This window comes from Seriola lalandi, unplaced genomic scaffold (assembly GCF_002814215.2).
Source record: "Seriola lalandi dorsalis isolate HSWRI2012SDOR001 ecotype SW California unplaced genomic scaffold, Sedor1 jcf7180002054425, whole genome shotgun sequence".
NCBI lineage: Eukaryota > Metazoa > Chordata > Actinopteri > Carangiformes > Carangidae > Seriola > Seriola lalandi.
The window spans coordinates 2,137,836-2,149,769 of record NW_019524978.1 but is presented as its reverse complement, the minus strand read 5'-3'; the positions used below and the strand labels follow the sequence as shown (position 1 = coordinate 2,149,769).

Genomic DNA, 11,934 nt, shown 5'->3' with positions numbered 1-11,934 from the left:
CACCACCACCACCACCACCCCAACTTGACCTCCCCACTCTCCTATATGCAAACTGATGACCGGCAAAAACCTGCTTCCTGTCCCAGTGCCCCATTCTGGCCTGTTTAGATCCCCACAAGAGTGACAGCCATCCCAGGAATTAGACAATACCGCTCAGATAAATTCTCTCCGTGTTTCCTTGTCAGAAAGAAAGTAGTCAAAAGTTCACATCCGTCCAGACTTGCCGAAGTCTGGCCTTAGGGGTGGGGAGTGGGACAGGTGAGCCTCTCCATGGGGGGGGGGGCCTTGCAAACAAATACGCTGGCTACCTCTCTCTTCTCGTGCTGCACAGGAACAAAGCTAAAGCCCTGGGGTTTTCCTCAGGAACAAACACGGGCACTGGACCAGCCTCGTGCTCTGCTGCGTCTACACAGTTCAGACGAGCTCATTTAGACCAGATCCCAGTTCAGTACCCTAAACGCAGGCCAGCTGCAAAGTAAACACAGCAGTTGATTAATACGATGAAGGAGGTCATATTACAAATGTACGTTTGGCGATGAGTGAATACAACAAAAGGACATTATTTTCTGATGGTATCAGCAGCTGTCTTATCTCATAAAGGTGAAATATCTTTTTTTTTATGTGTTTTAGAGTACTCTTGTTGTGGAGATCCCACCATACAGAAACCAGAGAATATCCAGCCCCGTGCACGTTAACTTCTACGTCTGCAACGGCAAGAGGAAGAGGAGCCAGTGCCAGCGCTTCACCTACCTGCCTCCTAATGGTAATCATCATAAATACTTCCCACCTTTTTTTTTTTGTTTTATCAGCAGTGACATTTAAGGACATGTGTGCTTTTCAGAAGCAGCTCACTCCGCATTCATCACGTAGAGTATTTCTCCAGGGTCTTGACATCCATTCACTATAGTTTACCGCAGCCGTCAACATGCCATGTGAAAATTTGTGGCCTTGTTTTTTTCACATTTACGCCTGGCACCACTTGACTGTAGCCTGTGAGTGAGAGCAGGAGATGTGAGGTGTGTTTATTCTGTAGTGAGACCAGCGTTCCCCAGCGATGAGGTGTACCTGCTGAGTGACAGAGCCTCCGAGCGCTGTTAATGTAGAGAAGTCAATCCCCCGGCGACCTAACTTTCACACCCCGCCTCACACAATGCCCCCCTGGTTCACCAACACACCTATGAACACACAAATACACACACACACACACACACACACACACCTATCTACTCAGCAGCGCTTTGGCCTGTCATTCATGTAGCAACCTGAAAACCCAGGAATACCTCGGTGTGTGTTTATCATGTGTCCCTGGCCTCAGTGTTTATAGATGGCTTTCACATTGGAATCTGAAGAATGTATTGGTGAGGGTTTAGAGAAGAGTTCAGCCCCAACATCACATTGTGAGCTATTGACTTTTCACAGCGGGCACAGGTGAAATATCAGCTGTGATATCAGTTTCAAGCATCCTACTAGAAGACTGTTATTTTATCTTATGTATCCAAAAGAAGGTTGACTGATCAAACAATGCTTCTCATTTTTACACTGTTGAGCTTGACTCAAGCAGGTGGGAGCCCGGTGTCTTTTCTCCAGGATCTAAACCGCTTTTCCTGGCTCCTGAACAATTAAAGGAGGGTTTTGTTTTTTGTGAAATTTCTCCACCCACATTGTCCCAGCTGGTTTAGAACCTCCAACCAGAACCTTCCATTCAGCAAGACTCGCCTCCCTGTTGTGATAACCAGTGAAAATCCATTAGATCAAAACAATGGTATCTTGTTTTCATTGATCAGTGTCTAATGGGTCTAATGCTGCTGGGATAGCATGCATTGTGTTTTAACTCTACAGCCGTTAACAAGATGTGACATTTAAATTATCAGCAGATGTATTTATGGCCACGGGAGATAAGTGATAAGTGGGATACTGGACGAAGCTCTGAGAGAAAGTAGAGCAGGGCCCTATTTGGAGATGCCTGATTGTATGATGAACGAGTGCATTGTGGGTAACTGGAACGAAGTGGGGAAGACTAACTGTGGCCTTATGCAGCATATCAATTTCATACACTGTACTGCCACAGAGAAAGAGAAAGATATGTAGAGGCTTACCATCCTCCACTATGCATCTCTTAAGTCGTTTCCCTGAGCATAAACACAGCTCTAATTAAAAGATGACTTGTTGTGTTCTCTCCGTCACTGCCAAGTAAACCACAAGTACAGTGTGGACCACACAAGCAGGGCCAACGTCTTGTCAAAGGAGCGTAATTAACTCACAAGTGCTAAAGCCAAAGAGATCATGAATCACAGGATATTGAGTTCTATTTTGAGATTTACCATTCTTTTGAAGACACATTTAAATATACAACAGCATCTTTCTATAAAACAAATATTCTGTTTGAGAGTCTAGTATTGCGATTGTGCTGGATAAGAGCTGAGGCAGAATTGCTCTGGGTGCAGAATCTCATTTCAGTACCAAAACACACCAAGCAGTCTAACGTGTATTATAGTCTAATGTGTCATTACAGAGTTGGAGTTGAGGTTATAATTATAAATAAAAATAGAAATATAAATAGCAATAATGTATTTTTTTCTACTATTTCTTACTCTTGATGCTGGCTGGCATAGTGACTAATGACTGAAGCATTCACAAAGAACACTGTATAAAGGTTATAATCAGTGTAAACAGACGCTCTGTAGTGCAGATGAGTGTAATACTTTCATGGTTTCAATAGAGCAACAAAGAAGGGAAGGAAATTGTAGTGAAGTTGTTTGCTTTTGAGGGTTTCAGCGTGTGTGTCAACACTGAGAGAAGCAACCAGCATTGTGGCCAGGTACTCAGGGTGGGCCGGGGAGGAGGACACCCACACACTCGCATACACACATGCACACACTGTTGTCAACGCTTTTTTTTTTTTTTTTGCTCACTCGTATGAAAAGACTTCCGGCCCGCTGTCCCACTTCAAGCACAGTTGTGGTCACTGACGTTGTTTAGAGAGAACATTTCTTTCACACTCTGGTGTCTGCTCATCTATAAAAAGGCAAACTCAAACCCTTAAAATAGCCTGAGTTGTTTGAAACACCGGAAGGATGAAGCAAACCCTCTCTGGGACACAGATGCTACTGAAAACCACCTTTATTTTCCACTCGGGTCATGTGACCACCTTGTTATTCTTTGACGCTAATGCAAATGCAGTTGACACCTACTGTGGCTGAACACTGATGCCCGCATTTGAAGAACTGAATACACCAGGATAAAATTTTCACTATGCTGCGTGTTTTCCCCTCAGTTCAAATCAGACATGTCATTTCAATAGAGATTTTTATCTTCTCTCAGGCAGGCCTTGCCTTCAGAATTATAACATATTATTATCAGATGTAGTCTGTAATGGAAACAGAGCTGCTCTCACTCTTACGAGCTGACACACAAAGATAAGCTTGAGTGATATGAGTGGAGGGGCGCTGCAGACCTGTTGAAACATTGCCATAATAATGCATTGTGAAGTTAAAAGAGGATTTAGAAATTTGACCTCGCACTGTGTAGTATAGTATGTCAGTGAGCACATAGGTCAAGTGCCTTTATGAACAGGGAATCCTTTAGTTGTTCTTCAGTGAGCACAAGAGCTACACCTGTAGTTTTCCAGAAATATGAAAGGAAATTTTAAAGGTCCCATTTTTACACTTTTTCCTGTGTTTTATTTGAAGTCATGATGAGAAGATATGTTTGCAGTTTTAAGAACCAAAAACCATCTCAATGTAGTTTTAACATTTCTGGCTCGGCAATAACAGGTCGATGAGCCAATCAGAAGAGAGGAGGCTCTGAGAGCGGTAACTGCTTTGTTGTGACATCACAAAGGTCAGGAAGTCCAGACAACTCTGACAGACAACTTTAAGGCTCAGTTTCTGAATACAGACATTTCTCTATGTGGACTGAGCAATTTGATACTTTCACAGTATTGATATAGAACCTAGACCTGCTTTATGATCAAAAAAAGACATGTAAATCTCACTTTATACAATATGGGACCTTTAAAGAATATTTTAAACAAAGTTAAACACATGAAATGTACACACCAGTTGAGAAAATTTTTTGCTGCTCAAGAGTTATTGAATATGAGCTGAAGCTGTCTTCAGCCAATGGATCAAGAGGAGATTTGCTGTTGAGATATACCATCAGCAGCATTTGTGGTTCCAGCCTAAGTGCTTGTCTGTGATGCTGAGATGTACGTACAGTACAAGTGTCCTTGTCTGGCTCCCGGAGTGAGCCTCGCTTTTCCAAGATCCCTTCCAATCATTCTTGCGTGAGTAGAGACGTGACGTGTTGCTCTTCAAATAAGAAACAGTTTTCACCAACCACATTAAACAACAAACGCCAAAAAAGTGCTGGCAGTGACCGAAAGCTCGAGCGAAGAACTTCTCGGAACCCCTTTATTTTTACAGGCCGTTTGGAGATTCCTCTGTAATATCGAGTTCTATTCTTAACGCAAACGGGTGCTGACTCCCCCACCCTTGCTGCACTGGTTTGTGGTTGGAGCTGGGGAGGGGAGAGTCAGAAACATGTTCTGTGACACATACAGGAAAAGTTAATGAACCACACATTGTTCTTTTTTTTTTTTCTTTTTTTTTTGTAAATATTTGCACAGTCATGTTTTTCCAAAAAAATTGGACAAAGACTGAACTGTTTCTGTCATGTCTACAGCTTTGGGCTTTGTCAGACTCACCTATGGTACACTAAGGCCCACAGTATGCTGGGTGACCAGATTGCATACACAGTGGGACATGGTGCACCAGGTACCTTTGAGTTAATGAACTACCACCTGCTCCATGTTAAATGTCACTGCAGATTCATGCAGTTAGAACAAGATGAGTTCAGCATTTCTGCAACAAGACGAGCCCTGGTTTTTCCGCAGTGGCATGACAATGTCAAATCCTAGCCAATGAGCATGAGAAATGAGAATCAGAACCTTTTGTATCACAGGAAACCAATTGCCCAGTGGCTGCAAGTAGAGAGGATTTCCTTCTGAAGATAATTTACAAATCCTCATAAGCCCTGTTTGCTTGCCCTTTGCAATCAAATACACGAGACAGGCACAGACACACATCTATGTCTATGACATCTATGTCATTCCCTTCAGAGGAAACGAGTGCTCTATAAAATACACAGATCAGGCCTGATCAGTTTAATACGAGCAGACAGAGGGGGAACTGCCAGAGATGGAGAGAAAACCATGTGCAGACCATCATCTGTCTGTGGGCCATAACCCACAGGTTGGGAGGAAATAGAAGCCAGCTGAAGTTGGGACTCGCCTGGTGAATCTGTTTTCTCAGCTCACATACAAAGTGGAAAGGAGACACCCAGATGGATCAAGCTGGAGGGAGACCTTGGTTTACATCTGTAGCATAGACGTGCGGATCTCGGAATAAATGTTTGAAACTTTGAAGAAAGGCCCAATGTGATTTGATTTCTTTATTTTGCCAGTTTTACGTTTACAAGTTACTTCACTGTAAAGTAATACCTTTAGCTGCCATAAAACAAAGTCATCTTTAAAAACAACAACTGTCTTCTCTGTCTGGTTTACCAAGTGGAGCTTCAAAGGACAGGAGCGGCCCATTCCTCCTGACATACTGCTGATTCCCCAAATGAAATTCTCACTATGGTCACAGGCAGGAAATCTTGTGACGCAAGATGAACTGTATAATCTTAAAAAGTTGAGAAAGCGCCCTTTGGTTTTCTTTGGTATAAATCATCACCAACCAGAAGGATTGGTTAAGATGACTGTGCTTTTGTTCAGTTCAAACTTACTTACTTATTTCCTTTGTCCAAGTACAACTTCAAAGCTTTTTTTCCTCTCATCCAGTGGCTGAAAGAAAACCTTACATACACTAACAGTTTGTCAGTTTTCAGGATCCAGCAGGCGTGATGATAATTTAATGTTCTGACTTTATTAAACATCATAAATTTGTTTCAGCCCAGATGACAAAGCAGCTCCTGAGCCGAAGCTAAAAATGTGAAAATGATGAAATTTGGTTGTGACATTTCCACATGACGACTCTGACATCACACTGCTGGCTCCGTGGCCCTGTGCCATCCTTTCATACTACAGAGAAGGCAGTGAAGAGAGAGCGAATCACTGGAAGGAAACGTCTGTGGATGTGGTGCGCACCATGTGACCTGCTTGTTATTCCCCAGGCTGCGAAGAGGAGGCCTGTGTATCATGGGACTTGCCTTACGATGCTCCCCCAGACACCTGGCTCGGTCTCTGGGCTCTGAAAGCAGACAGGGCTGACGTAAATGTGCTCCCTGCTGCATTATCACCACACCGCAGCTCAGCACCCCGGAGGCCGCAGGCGCGATTAATGTCTTTTCAAATCCAGCTCCCACAAAAATAATAACACATTGAAAAACAGCCTGTTTTTCATATGACACACTCATGCTTCACACATTTCATTTTGCAACCTTTGCTTTTTGCTATCACTCAAAGGTTCTGCTGTGTTTGAATTCAAACACACAGTTTACACAGGCATCTTATTCATATTGACATCTGTATGCCTTTGAATAAATGTCACTCGGAGCAAGTTTAGCCAAAAACTCTTAATGGTTGGCATCAAACGCTCACCACACCCATTAACACATTTTAACAATGTGTAGAAATAGAAACAGTGTGTCCATTGTGACTCAGAAGCCTTTGCTATGCATCTGGGTATCTTAACACTGCCCTATTAGTTTTGTGCTGGCACAGTCTGTGCATATGTACTTATATAATAACAACAGTGAGCTTGTTAATGTGGATCCCACCCCATCCCTCAACACATTTCAGTTCGTGAACGTGTTACAGACTGAGACAGAAATTTTCGGTTAATAGAAAACCCACCTTGTTTTCAATAACTAACTCCTCTTGACAGTGAACAGGAAGCATGAACTAATCACGAAGCGGCGCAGATGCTCTCTGCTGTGTTAGAAATTAGAGGAGAGAAGGCGGGATGATCAAGTGGGGTCACACTCCTGCGTTAGCTGAGGCCTAAAGCTCCTCAAACCACAGGCACAGCTCTATAGCCTCTTAAGGAGCTCAGGCGGCCTAATCAAAATCAAATCATCTCCTTTTTTTCTTTCTCTCTCTCTCCTCCTGTCTCTTGGTCCTGAGAGAAACAATTACTCCTTGAGTGCGGAGGAAACCTAGGGGTCCCGGGCTACGCGACCAGCAGCAGCAGCAGCGGCAACAGCAGCAGCAGCCCAGTGTTTTAAAGTAGTCTTTTATTGGATATCAGAGCTGGAGGACAGTCCAAAGAAAATAGGTCTTATTCATTATTAGAGCCAGCTGTGGCTTTCCACACTGATGACTCATCCATTTTTCTTTCCCCCCCTATTCTTTTCCTTTTTTTTTCATTGTGTGGTAAAGAGGGGTGGCGGGTGGAAGACGTGAGGGTTTCTCTGTTAGAGGACTTGGCCAAGTTGACACTGAGCCCATATCCACTGGTGGTTGTTTGTTTGGATTATGGAGGGTAGTGTGGCCACAATTGTGCCTGCTCACTGCTTCACTCAGCCTTGCTCGTGCACTCATTGCGCCACGTGGATCCCCAGCACGTTTTTTTAATATCTCCACCTTTCTTTCTACTTTTTTCCCCCCCCAGTGCCAGTAATAAAGACAGAACCCAGTGATGAATATGATTCTCTGGTGACTGCAGGGCTGTCCATGCATTCAAAGCCCTACTACAGCCAGCCAAGGCTCACTCCCATCATGCCTGTAGCCGATCCTGATGCCTGCCTGGTCGGTGCCTACCCTCCCTGCCCGCCTCGCCATGCTGCCATTCCATCGTCGTCTCCCAGCTCCAGCCCCACCCTGCATGACCTATCCCCCGTGGCATACAGCAAGTGCCTCCCCAGCAGCCCCACCCATGCGGCACCGCCAGGCTCTGTTGTGCCCCCCATCCAGGAGACCCCTGGCCGCCCTAACCTCGCCCACCCAGCCTCGCCAGACCACAACTCTTGCCTAGGGATGCTCCATTCCCAGGGCAGTCCCAGCCACCTCAACAGCCCAGGACCCCACGGTTACCACCCTATCTATGCCAACAGCAGCCCCTCGTCCTCCCCAGTGTCCCACCCTTCCACTCCCGGTGGGACTGCAGAGAGCCCGTTCGTTCAGGCCTACAGCCCCAGTCAGGTTCAGGCAGCAGCCAGCTCAGCCCAGGCCGGAGGGAGCCCACCCAGCCTGCTACCTGAGGACGCCAGCCCCCCTTCGATGGCCATCACCGTCAAACAGGAGCCACAGGAACTGGACCAGATGTACTTAGATGATGGTAAGTTACCAGAAACAAGGTGTGCACACATTGCTTGCAAGTTTCCACTTGGTAATTATTTGACCAAAGAGAGGCATTTTGTTTTTCTAGATGAAAGCTTCTCTATATGAGCTCAATGTCCATGCCAAAAAAAACGGCTGTTTACGTAGCACATCACATTTATTTAACACCTTTAGCTTATCTCCTGGCCCTCACACACAGCCGCGCCCCGCTGCACCTCTCAGTATTTCCTGATGAAATCCTGCTTGCAGATTTACGTCACATTTGTTTAATTTTAGACGCGGCAATTTATTTACTTTTGGTGTAACGCGCGTTCCAGCTTATGTTGTCCAAGTGGCCGCTTTACTTTAAAACAGTAAATTGCCTTGATGGGATTCTGAAACAATCTGTCAAAACATCAGAGCACTGAGGTCAGCCGGGGTGCAGCAGAACAAAAACAGTGGCACACGCGTGGCCAGCCAAACTGTTGACACAACGACTAATGAAGGAAGCAAAACAATGGGTAGGGGTTTCCTGAACCGAGCCATTTTTTCCCCCCCCTCATATTTCTGGGAGGGATGCTGGGATGCAGGAGGCAGAGGCTTTGTTTTCCCGTCTTTTCCCCACAGAGTCGACACCATGTGGCTGTCGTCATCAGGGGAGACTGTGGGGTCACTGGTCTCCCTCTGGCAATGAAACCAGTCACACCCAAGGGACCATATGGTCGGGTTTACTGCCTCCTGTGTCCATCTCACATTATGTCTCTCAGGTCGCCAACCTGTTATCTGTGTTAACAGAGGCTCCACTTGTTGTTATGATATATATTCATAGAGCACAGCAATGGCATCGGGCCAGTTTGAAATGTTAAAATCCCCCTGCATCCTAATAGAGGTGGGGAGGTAGACAACTCAACATTGAACTCAGGAATATTACCCTTCCTGTGCACCTTTTGTTCAGTAAACTGATGTTGTGTGTGTGTGTGAGTGTGTGAGTTTGTGTGTGTGTGCTTGTGTTCATGCATGAGTGTGTGCACACTTCACTCAACAGCTCTGGGAGTAGAGGGGTGATAGGCATGAGGGGACCAGGGGAGTTTTGCTGTGGAACTGTAATTGAGTTGAAATGCAGTTGTCAGCATATCTGTCAGCCCTGATGAGTCCCATTAGTCCTCACCTCATAAACACACAATACAAAGACAAGGGAGGGTGTCTTGTCTGTTATCAGCTCTATAAACTGATTTTCAGCTTTTTCTTTCCTCTTTCCTTTTTTTTTTTTTTTTTTAATTTTCTTTTTTCTTGTCTCCTGTTCTTGAGTTCAATGCGATGCCAGATGCTCTGGAAATTCTGATCTGGAAAACAGGTTCTGATTTGAACTTTGTAATAGTTTGGGCAGGCAGAGGCTTTAATTTCAGCATTAATTGAATAAAGCGAAACTGTAGCTGTACTTGGCGTTTTGCAGTAAGGTTGGCCAGAGGTCCTTTTACACCAACTCCATGAAGATACAGCAAATGTACATAGCAGTGCTGAGGGTGAAATCATGTAACCTTGTTTGTCTTCCCCACTACTCCATCCACTGTCACTTTAGCAGGCTCAATCCTCCTCCAGCGCTGTGGCCAAATGTATTCAGCCAGTGATTACAGTTGCATTAGGGACGCACAGGAATGTGTATTGATTGACCGAGGACAGCGGAGCAGCCCTGTGCTGCCGTTTTGCATCACCTAACGTCTGCACAAGCATCTGTGGTGAGCTCCTGGACTCCTGGTAAGTGTGCGGTGGTAACAGCATACTGCAAAGGCATCTGCTGCTCCCGGGGCCCGGCCCTATCTCAGACCCCTCAAATGAGCTCTAAGCTAAAATAAATAAGATTGGAAAGCAGCTCACAGGGCGTCCCGCTCCCCGTCCACACGCATTACCGCCGTACGTTAGCGAGCTGAGCGCTCCATTAGAGAAGGAAGACAAGCGGATGACCTCACCACAGCAGCAGTGATTTAACGCCAGCCATGTAGAGTAGCGTTCCTCCCCAGCAATTGGGGGCCGGTGATTTGGAGTCTGTGGGAGCACACTTGATCTTCCCCAAGAGTGGAGTGCCTCCCACGCTCGAACACTGAGGCCTCCGACTCTCATCAGCCAGAGGAAATGTGTCTCTCTGGCCAGGCCCAATTTTTACGCAGCCCCTGAGAAATCACTCAACTTATCAACGGTGAGCTACTGTACCGCAAGGAGCTTGGTTAGTATGCAAGGAGTCTGGGATGTAAACCCCCCTGACTGCCATACATAGTCTCCGCTGTAATCTGCTAAACTCTTCCCTCTACTGTGATAGAAACTTACTATCTACAAGGCGAGACATGAGGTGATGATTCTGGTGGTCTGCAGTGAGGTTTTACAGGAAGACTCCAGTTGTCAGTCAATTGTACGTCGGAGCAGCTCTCACCTGCCTCGGTCTCCCTTCTCACTCCTGTAAGCGAAGCAACATCAGCGAGGGTAAGAAAGCATGAAGAGGAAGAAACGCCCAACACTGCTGGAAGACTCGCTGTATTGTTGACTCACTGTTATAAACAACGCATGGCGGGGCTCACCATAAAACCAACGTTTTTCAGACATTTCGTACTTACTCACAGCCCCACTATCTGTGCTTTACAAGGCACATGACTGTGAGCGAAAACGCCATTCAAATGACATCAGCGCATGTAACAATAGAATTTATGAAAAGCATTTACGTTTGCCTTGTTAGCCGCGCTAATTAAGCCAAAAAAAGAAATGCTACGATGACGGCATGCTTTGTCACGAGTCTGAAGGAGCAGTTCTGGTGATATCATACCCCCTCTTGTCTCCAACAACCCGTGGCTCACGTCCATCTACACACAGAAAAACACACACACACACTTTCTCACACAATTTTTGGAAACTGTAGTCCACTTTAAGCGTCAAAAACCCTTCACTTGTAAGTCTGTTCCTGCTGTTTATAGGTATTTGTGCAGTGGACATGTGTGTGCGCGTGTGTGTGTGTGTGTAGAGCAGAAGTGGTGTGCTGGCAGGGCTAGGCGTTTGGTCCTGTGAGGCGGCTGCCGTGTGTCCTGTCTCATTAGCTGCCGCTGTGATGGGTGATATCATGCAATGCAGCTGAATGCAGCGCACAGCAAAGGAACTAGTGCTAATCAGAGCACTAGATTTCTACCAGCTGCCTCTCTGGGAAACAGAGGGCCCTTATTCCCCAAAATAAGAAAAACACAGAGTGCTCAGAGTGCCTCTGCCGATTTCTGACATTTGACATATGTGCTCTGATTGCCCCGTGTTACAGAGCAGTTTTCCTTGTGATTGTTTCCTCCTCAATTCAAGGTTTTGCGCATTTGAAACTCTCCCAGGCTTGTTTTCTCAAACTGAAAACAGAATTGTTGTTGGTTCTTCCATTCCTCCTGCCCTCCCTCCAGCAACAAAAAAGGCACTCTAGCCTTCCTGAAGATCTCCGTCCACCACCGATGCTTCTGAAGGCAACTCAAGGCTTTCCTCATGGAAACTTTTACACATGCTGGCAAGTTGCCCAGACCCCAGGACTCCGCAAAACCCCTAATGATGATTGAGAGCGCGTCCGCACCGCGCTGAAAACATGCTGAGTCGCTAACATTGGAGTGTGCCGCAAGGTTGGCTCTGGGATCGGGAGGGGGTGGGCAGAACAGAGAGAG

General features: G+C 45.8%; 1 protein-coding gene across 3 annotated transcripts in view; it reads left to right on the top strand.

Moving 5' to 3' along the window:
* LOC111658107 (nuclear factor of activated T-cells, cytoplasmic 1) overlaps window positions 1-11,934 on the top strand; it is a 61,417-nt gene that overhangs the window by 32,392 nt on the left and 17,091 nt on the right. For 2 of the 3 annotated variants that reach the window (XM_023410522.2, XM_087175197.1), the window contains exons 8-9: window positions 631-763; window positions 7,614-8,279. In XM_023410522.2, the coding sequence (XP_023266290.1) occupies window positions 631-763; window positions 7,614-8,279 (799 nt within the window). The remainder of the gene's footprint in view (window positions 1-630; window positions 764-7,613; window positions 8,280-11,934) is intronic. The other variant, XM_023410523.2, reaches the window with a different exon arrangement.